At 32.1% G+C, this 21,923-nt stretch overlaps 1 protein-coding gene across 1 annotated transcript; it reads left to right on the top strand.

Moving 5' to 3' along the window:
* The first annotated feature begins 19 nt into the window (after positions 1-19).
* Positions 20-14,267, top strand: LOC134840181 (uncharacterized). The gene is made up of 5 exons (XM_063855895.1): positions 20-282; positions 11,900-12,051; positions 12,521-12,640; positions 13,675-13,768; positions 14,095-14,267. The coding sequence occupies exons 1-5, from the start codon at positions 144-146 to the stop codon at positions 14,208-14,210; spliced, it is 621 nt and encodes a 206-aa protein (XP_063711965.1). The 5' UTR covers positions 20-143; the 3' UTR covers positions 14,211-14,267.
* Positions 14,268-21,923: the final 7,656 nt, after the last annotated feature.

Raw genomic sequence — 21,923 nt, 5'->3', positions numbered from 1 at the left:
CGACTGAATGTCGATTCAATCTAAACCAACTTATAGCCCATCTGGTAGAACACAGTTAAGCTGTGCTTCATAACTTTGGAACTAACCTCACCATAATTTACAACAAAAGCTTATTTATAACTTACTGGCAACAAAACTAAGTTATGAATGCTACAAATGGTGAACAGAGTTCTCCTAGTTACAAAATTGTGTTTTTGGGCGCCTCAGGGGTCGGAAAGAGTTCTATCTGCCACTATTTCATCAAAGGAGAATTCAGCACCGACCTTGCAAGCACTGTTGGAGGTAAAATTTTTTGAACTCTGATTGTGAAAAATTTCAAGTTAATTTTTGTGGCCCCAGCCTAAAAGATGAAAAGATGTTTGATTTTTGGATGAGATTTCAGGCGCACAAATTTTGTTCGCAAGCTTGGGCTTTTCCCGATGGTTTAGGTTCCTCAAAGAACGCTCGCAGGGTACCAAAGGTGTTATCGTTTTAATGACATTTCAGTGGTGATTAGGTTTTCAAAGAAAAAATATTTCAAAAGTGGGCTTAATGATGAAAATTAGCCGAGAGCAGATTGTAAAACTCATGCCAAACTCATTTTTGACTATTGCTTGAATCCAACTGAACAAAACGCGTAGAAAATTGAACAAAAGTGCTCGTGTCAGGGCAAATTCTGAATGTTCCGACGCCCCATTAACTGCTCTCGAATAGTTTTTGACTAAAGAAAAATCGCTTACAAACTATAAAATTTCGGTTGATAATATCAATTTAAGTGTTCATCGAAGAAGTGAATTTCGAAGACCAATTTGGTTGTCGCAATTGCACTTTAACTAGACTCGTGGTAGTTGAATATAGTGCTAAGCAAACTCGGTTGGGCAGACGAGAATCCATGGATCGAGTACATGAGAGAACAATTCGTTTGAAAAATGGTCTGAATACTAAAAAAACAATCCAAGCGAATACATTCCTCACTTTCTTTAAAGTCGGACAGGACCGGCAGGAAACTTTTTGTCTAATTATAGACATAAGAACTAAAAAAGATAGTAGAATCATCAATAGTATAGCAATGCAGAGAGAATGTTTAAACTGTTGCTCTCAAATGGGGATCTTTTTCACTCAAAGCAGTCATTTAATTTTCCTGAATTTTGTTTGGTTTTATTATGATGTCACTCTGTCGAAAAAAAAAAGAAATCAAAAAAATTAATTTCCTAGTTCTTGGAGTGTAATAAATTTTTTAAAATAGTTTGTGCGCTATGATTTTTTATTTGCGAGATCAAATCAGGAACTAGACTTGTGAATAAATCGTAAGCATTTTTTTATAAACATTTTTCTTTAAGCCTTTTTCGTGAACTTCCGTAAACATGTTGGTACAAATCAGGGATGTAAAAAAATATATTGTATTTAAATATATTGACAATAAATACATTTAAATAATTTATTTTCCAGTTCATAAAATAAAATATATATATTTTTCGTAACAATTATTGTTTGAATTGCAAAGCAGGTTTCCAACATAACTCGGCCAATAATTGAAGCTTGGCTTGGCTTGGCTAATTGACAATTCAATTGTCAGAATGCAAGCGACGCACGATTAATCCATTCGAGTTAAGCTAGCTCAACTCGAATGGATTAATCGTGCGTCGCTTGCATTCTGATTGGCCACGATCGTTTTGAATAGACTCTAATAGACTATTATTACACGCGAATGAACTGATGAACTCAATTCTGATTGGCCACGATCGTTTTGAATAGACTGTAAAAGACTATTATTACACGCGAATGAACTTGAACTCATTTCTGATAGGCCACGATTGTTTTGGCCAAACTAGAGTCTACTACACGCATATAAAGTTGTTTTACACTTGTGAAAACCTCGTCCCAAAATTTTGAAGTTATAGTCATACATAAATTCTGTTCTATCGATCAAAAAAAGCTGAAATTTGGTGAAGTTACGTTTTGAAAAGCACTGATCACGAATTTCATACTCAATATAGCACTTATATTTTATCAATGAAACAGAATTGACTGAGACTATAACTTCAAGAACGTCTCGTTTCGGCTTTTTTGCACTTCGTTTTCTCGATAATTATGGCCCCTCTCAAGAAACGCGACGTGGCTTTGCATTATTTCAAACCTCTTACTGGACCTGATTCGTTATGGGAATGCAAGAAATGTGGGTTCAAACGGAAGCAGACCAAGAACAACGGCAATGGATTTTTTAATGTTCAAAATGTTCAAATTAATTGCAATATTTCTGACAATCTTGAAAAAATATGTAGTCAGCCCCATGAGAAAAAGGAGTAAGTGCCTTCCGCATTTTAATTGCTGCTTATTATGTATGCAAGCAATTGGAAAATTTCAACGGCAAGTAGATAGACTGCTTCGAGGGCTATTGCGTTAAATACATATTGGGCAAGCCATGAAACATTTAAATTAATTTTTATATTTATTTTTCTCCTCAAAAATATAAATATATTTATTTTTTTTGAAAAAATATATTTAAACATATTTTTTTACATCCCTGGTACAAATCTGCCAGAAATTGAACTTCCTTTGTTATTGATCCAAAAAATCTTCCAGGTTTCTTCCCTCTTGTTCTATGAATCTTTTGCTCTAAAATCTGCGGTTCGAGTCCCAGGTCGGTCTTTTTTTAGTATTTATGAACCAAAAGAATTAACCTGAAAAAGTGAATGCGACTTCCGTTTGTCTGCTTTTTTGTCGGCTGACCTTTCAAAACTTGATTTTTTTTCTGACCTGAACAGCTAGTATCTTAATTAAAACTTTTAAGTTTTAAATTGTAATTGCTCATTTTTTATAGCCATAATTTCTTTTCGTTATTGGCTCATTTGGTGTGAACCTAAGTGTTTTCTATTTAGTGACCGCTAGCTATATGATCCTAAAAGCATATTGATTCCGGGTGTTTTTGTTTCTTGACTGTTTTTTTGTGAAATTGTTTTTTCTTTTGTGTCAAAAATCTTTTATTCGCTTGTGTGATTTCCGCTTCTTTTTAGTTCACTAGCTTAAGATGCTCAAGATGTATATCATGCGATGCAAATCTTTTGTACGTCTCAGTGTAATTTTATTTTTTTGAAAACTACAGTTAAGGACAAAGTTAATTAAAATCAAGTAAATTAGTCAATCAAAAATCAGTTTAAATAAAACTTAAATGCGATATATAAAATGAAAAGTCCGCACATTCATGACTCAAATGGCCAAACTATTTTAAAAAGCAGAAATCTTTTAGTGCCTTGTTAGGTTATTTTTTGTCCCTGGAATAGAAGCAATCTTTTGTTTTGGAAGCAAGCACCAGTAGAGGAAACGAAACAAGCTTGATTAGTAAACGTAATAAGGTTTAGATAATCTAAACTTTTTTTTGCTATAAACCAGTCTTCACAAACAAAAAAGAAGCAATGAAACAAAAATGCAAAACCTTCTGCAGTTTTTTCTATTGAATGCAATTGTGTTAGGTTTTCATTATATACGTTCGAAGTGGTTTTTAAGCTACGGATGACAGAAGTGAGTATTTTATTTACAATAAATAAAAACAAGTTAAAAATCTTTTCTTATTTTATCAGTTTTTTCAATCTGCCTAAACTATTATTGGATAATCAGTTCAAAAAGGATGAAACGAGACCCAAACTCCACAAAACTAAAAAACGACAAAACATTTTAAGCAACAGCAAGAGAAAAACATTTGAATTTTTTATTGAATTTTGAGATATAATATTTTTGGCTTCCATCTAAAATACGTCTTAAGCACATTTCATTGTCGAGCTATTTTTATAAATCAGAGACGGTTTCAGAGACGTTTGAAAACGGAGCATCGGTCTAATCACGTTCTCTCAGGCTTAACATTGTGTTATAATTTTCACCAAAACTTTCTTCTCTGAGTTTGGCATGAGTTTTACAATCTGCTCTTGGCTAATGAGCTTGAAAACCTTGTATTATCAATATTAACAAGCCTTAGCTCGAGGAAAAATTTTGAATATCAAAAGTTTAATCCGAAATACTTTTTAGTGGCTTAACTAGCGGCAGTAATATACAGAACTTGTTTATATACAACCGGACAAATTGAGAAAATCATGAATTGCACCTAGCGCGTGAATTGCACCTAAGGTGCTTCAAACGGTTTTTTGAACTTCAATACTGTTCCACAAAAAATTTTTCAACCATGATCAAAATCATTTTGATTCACAAGAAAAACTAACTTTATACCAAACTTCTAAAACAAAACATCAGACAACCAAACTGATATTTTGATAAAACCGCTTAAACAGCGTTAAGTACGTTAGAAAATTGATTTGGTTAAAGTAAAAAAAAAGAAGAGTGCTTACAAAAGTCATAATTTTGAAGAAAATGTTTTATCATCAAAATGACACTTTGACACCGAAACTTGTAACAAAGACTGTTTTCATCTCCTAAAAACGTAATCTACCTCAAAAATTTGTAGTTTTTAACAGTTTTAAAACAAAAACTTACAAGAAAAACTCAATTCAATTTTTGGTTTCCCGATTTGAACAATGATTTCTTAATATTTTTTACTGGAAAACAAAAAGTTATTGTTTTCAATAATTTTCGATATAACTAGAATAAATGCTATGCTTTTACCTGTTTAAATAACTATACGCAAAATCTGGTAGCAAAATAAGCAATTCTGGTAGCAAATCAAGAAAATATTTTTTGAAAATTTCATTGTATTCTATTTTCCCAAAAAAGAATGCAAACTGGTGTTTTTGAGAAGATGATATATCCTGGGGGTTTAAAACAATTTGAGTTATGACCTATTGGTTATATCTACTGCACCACAATTACGGAAAAAAGCGATAAAAAGAGAGCATCGCATCCATTTTCAATTCGAGAACCCGATATAGACTTCAGAAAAGTTGTAGATCAACTAGAACAAGCTGAAATCACTATGAGACTGGAAGAAACAGAAAACTCAAAATTACAATACGTAAACAACATCCATACAACTACTTCACAAAAAATATCATTCATGACTCTGACACTGAACTAGTTGAAAAATTCACTCAAATTTTAAATATCTACAGGAAAAATTTCAAATTTTAAAGGCAAACCATCAATCAAAAAATGGTGTAACTATTGCCGTAGATATGGAAATAGCATTGCTGAAAGTAGAGAAATTAACAAAAACCACTTAGACAAAGAGTATACAGGACAGACCAAACTGATATTTTGATAAAACCGCTAAAACAGCGTTAAGTACGTTAGAAAATTGATTTGGTTAAAGTAAAAAAAAGAAGAGTGCTTACAAAAGTCATAATTTTGAAGATAATGTATTATCATAAAAATGACACTTTGACACCAAAACTTGTAACAAAGACTGTTTTCATCTCCTAAAAACGTAATCTACCTCAAAAACTTGTAATTTTTAACAGTTTTAAGACAAAAACTTACAAGAAAAACTCAACTCAATTTTTGGTTTCCCGATTTGAACAATGATTTCTTAATAATTTTTACTGGAAAACAAAAAGTTATTGTTTTCAAAAAATTTCGATATAACTAGAATAAATGCTATGCCTATACCTGTTCAAATAACTATACGCAAAATCTGGTAGCAAATCAAGAAAATATTTTTTGAAAATTTCATTTTATTCTATTTTCCCAAAAAAGAATGCAAACTGTTGTTTTTGAGAAGATGATATATCCTGGGGGTTTAAAATAATTTGAGTTATGACCTATTGGTTATACCTACTGCATCACAATTACGGAAAGTAGCAATAAAAAGAGAGCATCGCATCCATTTTCAATTCGAGAACCCGATATAGACTTCAGAAAAGTTGTAGATCAACTAGAACAAGCTGAAATCACTATGAGACTGGAAGAAACAGAAAATTCAAAATTACAATACGTAAACAACATCCATACAACTACTTCACAAATAAATATCATTCATGACTCTGACACTGAACTAGTTGAAAAATTCACTCAAGTTTTAAATATCTACAGGAAAAATTTCAAATTTTAAAGGCAAACCATCAATCAAAAAATGGTGTAACTATTGCCGTAGATATGGAAATAGCATTGCTGAATGTAGAGAAACTAAAAAAAACCACTTAGACAAAAAGTATATAGGACAGACCAAACTGATATTTTGATAAAACCGCTAAAACAGCGTTAAGTACGTTAGAAAATTGATTTGGTTAAAGGAAAAAAAAAGAAGAGTGCTTAGAAAAGTCATAATTTTGAAGATAATGTTTTATCATAAAATTGACACTTTGACACCGAAGCTTGTAACAAAGACTGTTTTCATCTCCTAAAAACGTAATCTACCTCAAAAATTTGTAGTTTTTAACAATTTTAAGACAAAAACTTACAAGAAAAACTCAACTCAATTTTTGGTTTCCCGATCTGAACAATGATTTCTTAATATTTTTTACTGGAAAACAAAAAATTATTGTTTTCAATAAATTTTGATATAACTAGAATAATTGCTATGCCTATACCTGTTCAAATAACTATACGCAAAATCTGGTAGCAAAATAAGCAATTCTGGTAGCAAATCAAGAAAATATTTTTTGAAAATTTCATTTTTTTCTATTTTCCCAAAAAAGAATGCAAACTGTTGTTTTTGAGAAGATGATATATCCTGGGGGTTTAAAATAATTTGAGTTATGACCTATTGGTTATACCTATTGCAGCACAATGACGGAAAATAGCGATAAAAAGAGAGCATCGCATCCTTTTTCAATTCGAGAACCCGATATAGACTTCAGAAAAGTTGTAGATCAACTGGAACAAGCTGAAATAACTATGAGAATGGAAGAAACAGAAAATTGAAAATTACAATACGTAAACAACATCCATACAACTACTTCACAAAAAAATATCATTCATGACTCTGACACTGAACTAGTTGAAAAATTCACTCAAATTTTAAATATCTACAGGAAAATTTCAAATTTTAAAGGCAAACCATCAATCAAAAAATGGTGTAACTATTGCCGTAGATATGGAAATAGCATTGCTGAATGTAGAGAAATTAACAAAAACCACTTAGACAAAAAGTATATAGGACAGACCAAACTGATATTTTGATAAAACCGCTAAAACAGCGTTAAGTACGTTAGAAAATTGATTTGGTTAAACTTAAAAAAAAAAGAAGAGTGCTTACAAAAGTCATAACTTTGAAGATAATGTTTTATCATAAAAATGACACTTTGACACCGAAACTTGTAACAAAGACTGTTTTCATCTCCTAAAAACGTAATCTACCTCAAAAATTTGTAGTTTTTAACAATTTTAAGACAAAAACTTACAAGAAAAACTCAACTCAATTTTTGGTTTCCCGATTTGAACAATGATTTCTTAATATTTTTCACTGGAAAACAAAAAGTTATTGTTTTCAATAAGTTTCGATATAACTAGAATAAATTCTATGCCTATACCTGTTCAAATAACTATACGCAAAATCTGGTAGCAAAATAAGCAATTCTGGTAGCAAATCAAGAAAATATTTTTTGAAAATTTCATTTTATTCTATTTTCCCAAAAAAGAATGCAAACTGTTGTTTTTGAGAAGATGATATATCCTGGGGGTTTAAAATAATTTGAGTTATGACCTATTGGTTATACCTACTGCACCACAATTACGGAAAATAGCGATAAAAAGAGAGCATCGCATCCATTTTCAATTCGAGAACCCGATATAGACTTCAGAAAAGTTGTAGATCAACTAGAACAAGCTGAAATCACTATGAGACTGGAAGAAACAGAAAATTCAAAATTACAATACGTAAACAACATCCATACAACTACTTCACAAAAAAATATCATTCATGACTCTGACACTGAACTAGTTGAAAAATTCACTCAAATTTTAAATATCTACAGGAAAATTTCAATTTTTAAAGGCAAACCATCAATCAAAAAATGGTGTAACTATTGCCGTAGATATGGAAATAGCATTGCTGAATGTAGAGAAATTAACAAAAACCACTTAGACAAAAAGTATATAGGACAGACCAAACTGATATTTTGATAAAACCGCTAAAACAGCGTTAAGTACGTTAGAAAATTGATTTGGTTAAACTTAAAAAAAAAAGAAGAGTGCTTACAAAAGTCATAACTTTGAAGATAATGTTTTATCATAAAAATGACACTTTGACACCGAAACTTGTAACAAAGACTGTTTTCATCTCCTAAAAACGTAATCTACCTCAAAAATTTGTAGTTTTTAACAATTTTAAGACAAAAACTTACAAGAAAAACTCAACTCAATTTTTGGTTTCCCGATTTGAACAATGATTTCTTAATATTTTTCACTGGAAAACAAAAAGTTATTGTTTTCAATAAGTTTCGATATAACTAGAATAAATTCTATGCCTATACCTGTTCAAATAACTATACGCAAAATCTGGTAGCAAAATAAGCAATTCTGGTAGCAAATCAAGAAAATATTTTTTGAAAATTTCATTTTATTCTATTTTCCCAAAAAAGAATGCAAACTGTTGTTTTTGAGAAGATGATATATCCTGGGGGTTTAAAATAGTTTGAGTTATGACCTATTGGTTATACCTACTGCACCACAATTACGGAAAGTAGCACTAAAAAGAGAGCATCGCATCCATTTTCAATTCGAGAACCCGATATAGACTTCAGAAAAGTTGTAGATCAACTAGAACAAGCTGAAATCACTATGAGACTGGAAGAAACAGAAAATTCTAAATTACAATACGTAAACAACATCCATACAACTACTTCACAAAAAATATCATTCATGACTCTGACACTGAACTAGTTGAAAAATTCACTCAAATTTTAATTATCTACAGGAAAAATTTCAAATTTTAAAGGCAAACCATCAATCAAAAAATGGTGTAACTATTGCCGTAGATATGGAAATAGCATTGCTGAAAGTAGAGAAATTAACAAAAACCACTTAGACAAAAAGTATACAGGACAGACCAAACTGATATTTTGATAAAACCGCTAAAACAGCGTTAAGTACGTTAGAAAATTGATTTGGTTAAAGTAAAAAAAAGAAGAGTGCTTACAAAAGTCATAATTTTGAAGATAATGTTTTATCATAAAAATGACACTTTGGCACCGAAACTTGTAGCAAAGACTGTTTTCATCTCCTAAAAACGTAATCTACCTCAAAAATTTGTAGTTTTCAACAGTTTTAAGACAAAAACTTACAAGAAAAACTCAACTCAATTTTTGGTTTCCCGATTTGAACAATGATTTCTTAATATTTTTTACTGCAAAACAAAAAGTTATCGTTTTCAATAAATTTCGATATAACTAGAAAAAATTCTATGCCTATACCTGTTCAAATAACTATACGCAAAATCTGGTAGCCAAATAAGCAATTCTGGTAGCAAATCAAGAAAATATTTTTTGAAATTTTCATTTTATTCTATTTTCCCAAAAAAGAATGCAAACTGTGGTTTTTGAGAAAATGATATATCCTGGGGGTTTAAAATAATTTGAGTTATGACCTATTGGTTATACCTACTGCACCACAATTACGGAAAATAGCGATAAAAAGAAAGCATCGCATCCTTTTTCAATTCGAGAACCCGATATAGACTTCAGAAAAGTTGTAGATCAACTAGAACAAGCTGAAATCACTATGAGACTGGAAGAAACAGAAAATTCAAAATTACAATACGTAAACAACATCCATACAACTACTTCACAAATAAATATCATTCATGACTCTGACATTGAACTAGTTGAAAAATTCACTCAAATTTTAAATATCTACAGGAAAATTTCAAATTTTAAAGGCAAACCATCAATCAAAAAATGGTGTAACTATTGCCGTAGATATGGAAATAGCATTGCTGAATGTAGAGAAATTAACAAAAACCACTTAGACAAAAAGTATATAGGACAGACCTATTACTTTTTATAGAAAAAAAAAATCTAACTGATAATATAAATTTATCAGGACTTCCAAATATCGATTCAAAATACACAATAAATCAAGTTTTTAACCTACATGACCCTCTAGATAACATACCTCTTTCAAAATTAGAAATTGAAAATATCTTTCCAATAGCCACAGAAAAATTTACACTTGAACTACTACAAAAATACCAAAACCTTGACCCAGTCATTAAACAACTAAAGTCTTGGCATAATTATAAAACAAAACCAATAAAAGCAGATATCACAATTCTAGGAAACAAAACACTTCTTAGATATTTCAGAAAATTTAATAATACACCTATAAACGGAATACAAATATTTTACAATAACAAACACCTGAATTAAAAGTGCCCTTTTTAGCACTAATTATGATACTCCTAGCATTTCACTCTTCACATTCCTATTGCATAACATGCCAGTTAAATAAACCATACCCACATCAGAAACAAATAGCAGAAAAACAAGATTTTAAAGGACAAAATTTACAAGTTTAACCACAGAATCTCATTTGATACAAAAGGACCAAAAATCACCCTCTTCAGAAGGAAACTCATATATAGTGGTTATAATTGACGAATTTACTATGTAGCACTCAACCCAGTACCTCATTGTAATGCCTGTGATGCATATACAACACTTCTTTATGAACACTGGATAGCAAAGTTTGGATTACCAGAAATCCTTGTCACCGATAATGGCACTGAATTCTTAAATATTAAAATCATTACATTATGCCATCTATACAAAACTAAACACAAACCACGAACGTCTCATGCCCCCCTGGACTAATGGTTTAGTCGAAGGAATGAACCGTTCACTACAAGAGTACCTCAGATGTATCATAAATGAAAACGATTGAAAATACAATGAATGGTCAACAGATGTAAAATTGTTCCCCTTGGCTGATAATTAACAAATAACAACAAGCCTAACTGGTCGCACCAGATGAGTTATGACCTATTGGTTATACTCATAGAGTAATTTCAGATAAGGTACACCGTCTGCTTGTCACGCTATCTTATTTTCGGACGGATAGATTCGTGCAACTTTTTAGTCTAATACTGAACTTAATCTTACTCTTACATCTCCTAGTCTCAATAGATCTAGTGTATACTAGTTTATGCGAGTTAGTTCTTGGAGTTTATCCAGAAGGAGAACAACTGTATCCAATATTTTATTTTAATTGTTCTGGTGCTGAAGCTACAAGTAGTTTCAGCGCATGCAAATAAGTGTCAATGTTAGAGATGGAATATGATTGGTTAGTTATTAATATTTTATAGTGATAATCTATCAATAATATAATTGGTTTATAAATACTAGTTTAAACCTGGTTCAAAATTGCTTATACAAGCGAAGCGTAGTGTCATATTACGGTATCCGCTTCTTTCTAAACTAAGCCGCAATTGAAAGTGTTCATGTATTAGGTAACCTTTTAGCTTCTTATATGTTTTTTGTTTTTGCTGCGTGACATTTTATTCTGATATATGGTTTTTAGTGGCTAGTTCCTAATAAAAAAACAAATATTAAGAAAACGAATGGGGTTTGTTTTGATTATGACTACATTTGCAACGCTTTGGAAAACTTTTCTTTTTTTTTTGCAAAGATTTCAAGATTTTTTGAGAACTCTTTGCCAATTTTTAAAATTTGAATGATGGCGCACCTTTAAACTCGAGGATCAATTTTGCAGAACATTTTGTTTATTTTTTTTTACTTTATCGTTTTGACTCTTGTTAGAGCCAACTCAAAAACTCGCCAACAGCTCTCCCATTTTCAAAAACTTGCCATCACGATTCAATGGACAAGTCTCTAAAATGCTCCAAACTGAAAGTGAAATCCACTTAAGAATCTAGGCAGATCCGCGCGCACAAATACCTTGTAACTTAAATTTTGTAGGCACAATTATGGACAGTTGATCTGGATTCCGCAAATTGTAAGCAAAAGGTTCGCAAATGTAAACGGCTGTTACTTCGTTTAATGTCTTTTTGGTCTAATTTGGTGTTTGTTTTGCATGTTTTCAGCCACCTTTCACTTGCAGAAGCTTAAGGTGGGGGATGTGTCGGTGAAGTTGAAGGTTTGGGACACAGCGGGACAGGAGAGATTCCGCAGTTTACTGCCCATGTACTACAAGGCATGTCAGGGGGCACTGATCGTGTACGACATGACTAACAGGGTCAGTATGACTTGTATTAGCTGAACTAGTTATTGGTATGCACTATTATTGCACATCAAACCTGAATACCAATCAAAGGTTGATCTGTTTTGCAGGCAAAGCACATCTTTCCCCTTTTTCAAAAACTACTGATAACAAAAAAGTTCAAATTACATGCGAAATTAATTGGGCGTCTTTCTTAATAGAATGGTTTATCGGTTGACGCATTGCATCAACTATTTTTCTTTGTCTATGATAATTCAAGGTTACAGGGAACCCCCCTTACGCCGAAGGAACCGAATGAATGATAGTTACATGTTAGCCTCAGTAATTAGTGCTCAAGTTCTCAAAAGAAATGTGCAAGAAAATAGTATTTTTTGTTCAGTCTGAAGGTCGTTAATTGACTGAAAATTTTCGGACATTCGGTATCTCAAACACGAGGAGTTCCCACAGTTTGTGAGGTCATATAGTTTCGTTGTTTGTGCTGTAGGAATCGTTCGAGTCTGCCCAGTCGTATCTGCAGCTGCTGAGGAACCAGGCGGAGGATGCGGAGGTGCTCCTGATTGCTAACAAGTGCGACCTCGCACACATGCGAACAGTATCTATGCAGGTGCATTTTTGTGTTCACTGATACTTTACAAAAAAGTTTGTCACCTTTATAAACTTGTTTTCTACACTGAATTTTATTTCCTGATAAAAGAATAATTATTATAACTCTCTTCTGCCTGAAACCAGTTTGATAACCTGTTGATGCCCAGCAGATTATTTGATTATTTCAGGAAAAAAACGCACAAACTCAAATGCCTTAAAATTAGTAGCGGATTTGGGGGGGGGGGGGGGGGGGGGCGGGCGCCTCCTCTCTCCTCAAGGACTCGACTCCCTGTGACTCCTCTTTGTACTATTTTGAGATAGCCCTTTTTGGCTGACTGACCCTAAAAATTTTCTAAAGGACTCGACTCCTCTTTGTACTATTTTGAGATAGCCCTTTTTGGCTGACTGACCCTAAAAATTTTCTAAAGGACTCGACTCCTCTTTGTACTATTTTGAGATAGCCCTTTTTGGCTGACTGACCCTAAAAATTTTCTAAAGCCGCCTTTGGAGCCAATATAACTAATTTTGAGGGGGGAGTGCGCACTAAAAAAAGGTTGACAAAATTTCCGAATTTTTTGTGAAAATCCACCTCCCCCCTCGAGAAAACCCTAGATCCGCCCATGAGTAGGCGGGTAGAAAATCTACACTTCAGGGATCTACGACTTTTTTGACGGACGGGGGAATATTTTTAAATAAAAACTGTCTGCCTTTTTCTGATTTTTAAAAGACCGAAGGTTGACCGAATTGATTTTTTGAGGCTTACTAACACTATGGCCGTATTTAGTCAAACTTTTTTGCGCCGTTTTAAGTATATGGACGCCAAAGGCGCCTTCAGAAAAAAATTTGGGTTGGTCAACCAAAAATGAATGTTGTGAAATTGTACCAAAGGGGAACCCTTTGAATCGTCAGAGGTCGAGTCACTAAGTGTAGGGATAGCGTCCCAATGAATACACCCCTGCTACACTTGGTCAGTTTAAGTGGGAGTTAATTTATTTTGTTCTCTTTTGTTCTCTTTTGTTCGCTTCCCTTTGTTTTGATCCAACTGTGTTTTAGGAGGGAATGCGACAGGCGAGTAATGAGGGAATAGCCTATTTGGAGACCTCTGCCAAATCAGGGCAGAATGTCAAAGACGCAGTACAGACACTAAGTCAGTTCTCTAATCTGATTCGAAATCACCAAGCATTAGACTGATATTGACTGACCAGTTTTGAATATTTCTATAGTTTTTTTTATATAACACCATTTGATTCTGGTGTATAAAGTGTTCCATTTTACGAAGCCAGTTTACCAAAAAATTTGAAACAGTGCCGTTGCTCTAACAACTGAAATTTTAAAAAAGGAGATGAAAAAACGTTCACTGGAAACTGAGGCCATAAATGGTACAGAGAGTGGTCAAATAGTCAATTTTTTTGTCATTTTTCCCTTTGAAGCTTCCTCTGCCAACTTTAAATGATGTCATCAGTTATGTTTCAGCCGAGAAAGTTTATCATAAACTGCACAAAGAGATGTCGCCTAATAAAGACACAGTGACACTGGACAGCAAGCCCACGGCAGAGGCAGAGGACAGAAGAAACGGCTGCTCATGCTGATCATTTTCCCACATCATTTTGCTCAATTTTGGCTCAATGCTTTTTTGATTTTTCATTGTATTTTTTAAAAAGGGAAGTTTTCAAACTAAAAACTTTTCTTCTTAAGTGCTAGGAATGAGTTACTGCGTATTTAAACAAATGTAGACTAATTTCAGTTTTTTTAATAAAAAGCAATGATTTTGTTGCGGCTTTCGGCTGAGGAAAATATTTTTGTCAGCTATTGTTTTTTTCTTCCAGGCTTCCAAGAGTGATAGAAACGAGCAGCATCGAAAATTTGATTGACTTGAGTGCAAAATCAAAAAAAATCTTTTAGAAATGTTTTTTTTTCTTCTTTAATAGACTGTGGCAGTACAACAGTGCCGAATTACAGCAGTGCCGAAAACAATTTCTTTTTGAATTTGTTTTATCATCCCAAATAACTGACAAGTAATTTAATTCATATGTTTCTAAAGAAACATTTAACTCAGCAAATGGTCAATTTTTGCCTCGTGGTTTTGCTCCAAAACAAAAAGTACTTACGCAAAATTACGAACAGTTCTCACACAGAACTAATATTTTTCAAATGTCATCAATTTTTGGTTCTATGTATTAATTATATTTTCAGATTCGGCACTGTTTAAATTCGGCAATGTTGAACACTTTAGTTGAACGCCTTGGCCGATGTCTTACTTACACTAATTAACAAAATAAACGCAAACTTACGTTTTTGCTCCCAGAAATATTTAGTTTTAAGGGCAATGTCGGACACTATTTACCCAGAATTGTGTCAATTTTTATAGATCGACCGACTTCAAATGATCTGAACTACCCTCTCTGAACGGTTCAACTTTTAAATTATAGCACTTAACAGTTTTTTCTGGTCTAAAAACGCCAGTTTTCACCAATTGTAATAGATTTTTAATTGGACCGAACACTTTTTCGATTAAGCGGAGTAAAAGAAGATGATCATGCACTGTGAAAAATTTGAAGTGAAAAAATTGCCTTCTTCATTGTGACAACTTTCCTCAACTCTGTTGTTTCCGCTTTTTTCCTTCCCCTCCTCCCATTTCACATTAGCAACAATTTAATGGTTTAGCAAGAGATTTTACAAGGTTTAGTATGAAGACCAAATATGTCAAATATGTCTGTTAGAAGCTAATTAGTTTGCAAGCCAGTTTTCGAAACAATCGGACAATTTGAACAGTAAGTTTACTAATAAAATTTCACAGATGGGGTGAAAAACGAAAAAGAGCAGTTTTAATATAATTTCACCCGTTGGAAAAATTTAATACATTTGGTGAAAAGAGGCAAAGATCCTGGTTACTCAAAGCTAGAATCAACAAAGCTATAACGTTTTTTTTTGCAAGTACAACTCATAGGGAAGGACTTGATTATCGATGCGTTGGAGAAACAATATAATAAACGTATTATATTTACTAAATTTTGATGCTTTTTGACTAAATTTTGATGCTTTATTTTCTTAAATTTTGATGAAGTTTTTTTGAATTTAAGTTTTAAATACTCATGCTTTGCCCAAGGCACTCAAAAGTATGCAATACAAAAACAATAAGCTTTGAATGTTTTTGAAAAAGAAACTGGAGAAATGGAAAAATATTCCAGCTTTTGTGGATCCGGAGCTTATTTATCCACCTGAAAAAAAATCGGCTTGCTAGAAAAAATTTGTTTGAAAATATTTATTTCAGTACAAAAATCATTTTGCGCTAGAATTTTTTGTTGGGTGGCAATGTTGAAACTACTTTATGAACATTTTCGTGTCGTTATCAAATAAATGGTAGTCATTCAGTTTCTATTTATGGCGGAACACCGAATTTTAAGTCAAAACTAAAAAAGAGATTTTTTTTCAATTTTCGGTTATACCATTTTAGCAAAATTGTACGAAATTTTTTGACCTGCTGTTTTTCATAGACTTTGTTTATGGTATGATAAGCATTTTGGGTCTATTCAAGTCAATCAGGGCTGTTGTAGAACTCGAACGCTAATATAAAACACTTTTCTATTCTGTTTGTGCTCTGTCACAAGTCTACACTGGTAATTTCATTTTTACTAGCTCAAATAAGCTCAAAACTCAAATCTTGAACAGAAAGATTTTGGAAACTTCATTATCAACACGACTGCCAAAAATTGACATAAAATCACTTTTGGTTGGAACAAACAAACAATTTTGTACCCGCTTTATTATTTTGGGAAGGTTTTGGAAACGCAGTGCGATTTAGCACAAAAATAATTTAGAGATAGAGCTAAATGGCAACCGATAAGATAAGATTTAAAAAATCAAATGAAATAGAATGTCAAGATTTTCTTTTTTAGCTAATCTAAAACTCAAATTTTGTCTAGCAGACCATAAACAAATAATAGTGAAATCAAAGGACAAATTGAAAAAGTTAAACTTAATCAAGGCTGGTCGATTTCGAAAATACCTAGAAGCTGATTTTTCTAAGTTCTTTTTTTTTGTTATCGTAGACGCAAATTTTTTGCACCTCTCAATGTGCATCAAAAATATAAAATGGAAAACTTTTGATCTTTAAAAAAATTATTTTTGACTTTTATTCCGAACTTTTTATTATTACTACTTTGATTTGTATCATGGTTTCAATTAGTGAGCAGGATTAAGCGGATTACCGCAACGCAAAAAGAGTTGTTTGGTTCAGTTTGTGAATTAAGCAAATCTATTTTGTCGACTGTTTTTCAAGAAAGAAAGAAAAAGAAAGAAAGAAAGAAAGAAAGAAAGGATGAAACTAACAGAAAAAGGCGAGTCCAATTTTAAAAGATTTATTTAAATCGGAATCTTATTTAAAATATTTAAAGACTAATTCAAACCAGAAGTTACTTTAAATCGGAAGTTTATTTAAAATATTTGAAGACTAATTCAAACCGTCCTTCTTAAATAAGATAGTTGTTTGATACCTAAAATTACATTGTTATGCGATAATTTTTTTTAATGATCAGTTTATTTGGGTTAAAAGTTTAATGATGAAATTATACATTAAATTGAAATGATGTCCAAGATTTTCTGTCGAAAGATGCTTTTTCTTCAATTTTCGTTTCTTTCTCTCACCTTTTCTTCACTCGTTTTTTGTTTATTTGACCACCGGAACGTCAGTTAGATTTTACCGTAACTCTCCCTGTCTTGATTTTTGTGGTATTTGTCATCATCGATTTTTGATTGAAACCATCTTGCTGGTGTTTTGCTTCTGATAATTTTAAATCCAATGGAATCTTTATTGTTCGTTCTTCTTGTGACTCCGCCCTTGTCTAGTCTCTGTACGAGCTTCCAGTTTAATACCGGTTTGCACTACGTTGTTAGAGATCATTTGAATAGTCAATTTTTTGTGTCTTACAGAATCAGATAAAAGAGGAAATGTGTGTCGTACACAATCGAAAATTGGTAATTTTTCTATGGTAAGTAATTTCAAAAATGGTAATTATTGTGTCCTCTTTGTTAAGTGTTTCCTCTGTAATGGGTTTTCTTGTGTCATAAACGAACCCACCGCAGTGAAAATTGATAAAGAAAAGTAAATGCAATGGTTTGTGCAGCCATGGGTTTGTGCACTCGGGTAGTGTCATTGTTAGACACGTCTTCAAGACTTACGGTGCAGTTTGTTGATACGATTGAATAAACAAATTTTGAGAGAACTATATAAAAGTAGAAAAAGAAAATCATAAAAGGAGAATGAGTAAACTAGAAAAAGGAGAAAAAGTAAACTATCAGAAGAAACTGGCACATTTGAACGAGTGTTATCTTTTTTATTGGGAACTCAAGTTGATATCGATTGTGTTATGCTGGTTCACGAAAACATTGGCAATTTGAAAGTATCGAGAGCTTGTGTTTTCAATTGTTATTGCTCTTCCATTGAAACCGGTACTTTTTTCTTAATAAAGAATCGCTTTCGATTGATCTGAGAAAAAACAAATTGTGTTCACACTAGCAAGTACATGATGGACTTCAATTAGGATGTTGTAATTAAGCACGAAATTAATATTCAGAGCTAGGCAAAAAATTGTCCTAAGCAAAAGAGATTTTGTATTTCGAGTATTTCTCATTATATCTTAACTAACTTCATCAGCTATTAAAATTGGCTAATGAATGGCAATTATGGCAAAAAAATGCATATCTTATATTTAAAAAAATGATTTGTTGCACTGACGGAAATTAATTGTTTCCAAAGTTTTACAGAGATTTTTTGTCTGAGATTAAGTCAATTTAGAAAAAAACCTTTAAAGTTTTCTAAAACTGGTTATATTAGGTCTCAAGGATCTCTGATTATATCAAAATAATCAAACAGGTGAGTGTTTGAGCAAATTGAAAGTTATAGTTTTTAATAAGCAATTATATTTAAAAAACTTTTAAAAGCTAAATGATGACATGCATGCGTGTTTTTTCTTTTTGGACAAAAAAATATGAAATAGACCACGTTGTTGAGGGGTGAGTATCATTCGAGTCTTGAAGGCTTCATATAGCCACCAACTTTGTTTTTCGTTGGTCACCAACTTAAGTGGTATAATTTATTACAAGCTACAAGTAATACAAACAATGTTGGCAGAAATCTACGACTGGTGGGGTCAAAAATTTTGATCTCCCGTTTTTGTAAATTATCTAATCTTTGATTAAAGCAACTTCAAGAAGTTTGGGAGATGAGATTTCCTTTCCAATGTTTTCCTGCTAGTGTGTTTTTTGTAACTTTGAGCCTAATCGAAATTCATAATCAACCTATCAGTTCCTCTATATGCAATAGGAGGATTCCGAGGGCAAGAAATTTATTTGTTCTAAATGGCTTGCTACATTTTACACCGGCTACTTGATACATCAAAGGTTTCAACCCAAGTATGCTGTCCGCTTCGAATGCAATTGAAAAAGATTTTTTTCCATGAACTCTCATACTGGTTTTTTCAGTCATAAAACCGCCTGAGTTTGAAGTGAACTTGACTCAAACAACAAGAACAACCCAATGAGCCTTAAAAAATTATACGTCAAAGATTATTAAACATATTAGGTGGATCACTCTAGCTTTAAAAATAGTATGCAACATGTTTAGAGAATAGTTTCTATACTTTCCTGTTTAATCATAAAATTGTATTCGATACTATTTATATTTTATTGCTTTGCCGATTGATCTTTTGATATAAATATTTTGACTCTCTGAGATTCTTAACCATAACAGTATTGATTTTTTTGTGTTTTTTAAAATAAAATTGTAGAAGCATTTCTGCCCTTTTTCTATAAAATTTCATTTCCTGGTTCATTGGGAGGCCACACTTCTTTTTATTGAACCGAAGAAAACTAAATGTCTGTTATCATATGTGTCTTGATTCGCATCTAGTTCTCTAATATATTTTAAAAGATCTCTTTTTATTCATATGGGTCTAAGCTTCTTTTTTTTCGAGCGCTAGTTCTGGATATGCGATTTTTTTTGCCATTTTTTGTTTTTGTTTCTTCTTGTAAATCTGGTGCGAATTGAGCAGAGAACTACTACTTAAAGCATATTTAGTCTGAAAACAAAATAAGTAATTTTACTTAGTGCAAAATATTAGGAAAGTTAGTTTCTGTTAGTTAGTTTCCAACTTCGAAAAGCTAGAGACAGAGGTTATCTAATCTAACTGACTCAACAGACCGAAATCTAATTGACCGCCCTATTACCAGATGGTCCTCGATAGAGTCAAGGTTATCAATATCTTCTCTATCGCTCATCAGTCTATGGCAGCTTTCTGCTAAATTTATCTCATGAAATTTGAACCCATTACTATTTCAAGTACTATATACCAATTAAAAGGAAACGTTCACTGACCACACCGGCTAGTATAATTATTAATTTAGACAATTTAAGGAATGTTTCATCTAAAACAGCTTTACTGACATAGGTTAACCTAACTATTTACATTTTTATCTTTCAAACAGACATTCCAAAAATGCTCAAAAACTTATTAAATCTTCAACTTTATTCTTAAAAAGGGGTAAGGGGCCCTTTATGTTATCAAGTGCCCTCTAAATGGTTGATAAATTAGTTTCACATATGATCTTCAAAATCAAGCCTGTGCTAAGTTGAGATTCAGTCTCAATTCCTCATTGTGCAATTGTGCCTCATTTTTTTTTCACCCTTTTGCGAGGTTATCCTCTAACCTAACTTAACTTAACTCTAAACTTGGTTATCTCAACAGGGAGAGACTGTTTGGCCCATTTTAGGATAGGAACTATCTACACTCACTAAGGAAGGAACTATAACGTGAGTTTTTCCGACTAAATCTATTTCGACCACCAAATTGAGAGAAGTTCAATGAAAATTACAATGAACTACACACAGATGAGCTAAATAAGAAACAAAATTACAACTAAAAAACCCCTAAGTGCAGTTAAAATAGGTCCGGTCAAATTAGAGAAACTTCCATTTTGAAGGATTTTGGTCCAATTTTGGTCAAATTAAGTCCGATTAATTTAGATAAACTTCCATTTTAAAAAAAAAATGGTCCAATTTTGGTCAAAATAAGTCCGATTAAATTAGATAAACTTCCATTTTAACAAAGTTCTGCCCTAATCCTGTCAAAACAAGTCCGATTAGGCTAAATTATTATCCATTTTAACAGAATTTTGCCCTTTTACGGTCAAAATAAATCCGATTAAGCCAATGAATTTCTATGCTAAAAGAAGTTGGCCCAATTTCAGTCAAAAGAAGTCTAATCAAACTAGATAAACTTCCATTTAACCAAAAAATGACCCAATTAACAACTTCCATTTAAGATGTGATCAATTCAGCTAGATAAATGTCTATTTCAACAAAATTTTGCCCAGTTTATGTCCAATTGAGCCCAATTAAGCCAGATAAACTTCCATTTCAAAAAAAATTGCCCAAATTAAGTCAGAATAAATCCGAATAAGCCAAATAAACTCCCATCTTAACATTTTTTAACCCATTTTTGGTCAAAATAAGCACAGTTGAGAAAATTAAAGATCAAATGAACCAAAAAAGTACCCAATTCTGGCCAAAGTAGAGCCTTTTAAGCTACTTTAGTTCAGTATAAATCTAAGATTCACTACATTTTGGCTAAAAGAAAGACAATTAAGCTAAATAAACCTTAAAATAATCTAAGTTTTACCCAATTGTGGTCAGAATAAGCACAATTACCTAAAACTTACCACTTTGATCAAATTAAGCCATTTAGGATAATAAAACTCCAATTCATCTAAATTTTACTCAAAACTTGGTCAATATAAGCCCAAGAAAGATAGATATAACTCAGATTTAATTAGTTGAAAATTCATCTATAAATTTGTAAAAATAAATCCAAAATGAGGAAGTGAATTGAAAATTATTAGTACAAAGAACTGTTAATAGTTAAATTTCATCAAATTCTGTCATATCGAATTCCTCTATGATATATACAACTAAAAAACGCTGGAATTAAACTAGAATTTGTTAAGTAATTACAGTTCAGGTAAATAAAATCAATTTTTAGCTGAGTCTAAACCAATTTCTATCCATTTAGTAACCATTTGTTCATAAAAAATGAAACATCGGTCCCACCAGATTTACTGAAAGAAACAGTGGGGTCGATTGATCGATCCCTTTATTTTAATTAGTTACTTAAATTAAGCATAAGTCTCAAACTAGATGATATCTTACATCATAGTCAATCTGGTCTTAGAGTCGAAATAGTATCTATATAAATAGATAAATTGAAAGAGTTGTTGAAACATTTAAAAAGTATAAATTAGTTATAAAT

Source organism: Symsagittifera roscoffensis, chromosome 2 (genome assembly GCF_963678635.1).
Source record: "Symsagittifera roscoffensis chromosome 2, txSymRosc1.1, whole genome shotgun sequence".
NCBI lineage: Eukaryota > Metazoa > Xenacoelomorpha > Acoela > Convolutidae > Symsagittifera > Symsagittifera roscoffensis.
This window is presented reverse-complemented; position numbering and strand designations above follow the sequence as displayed.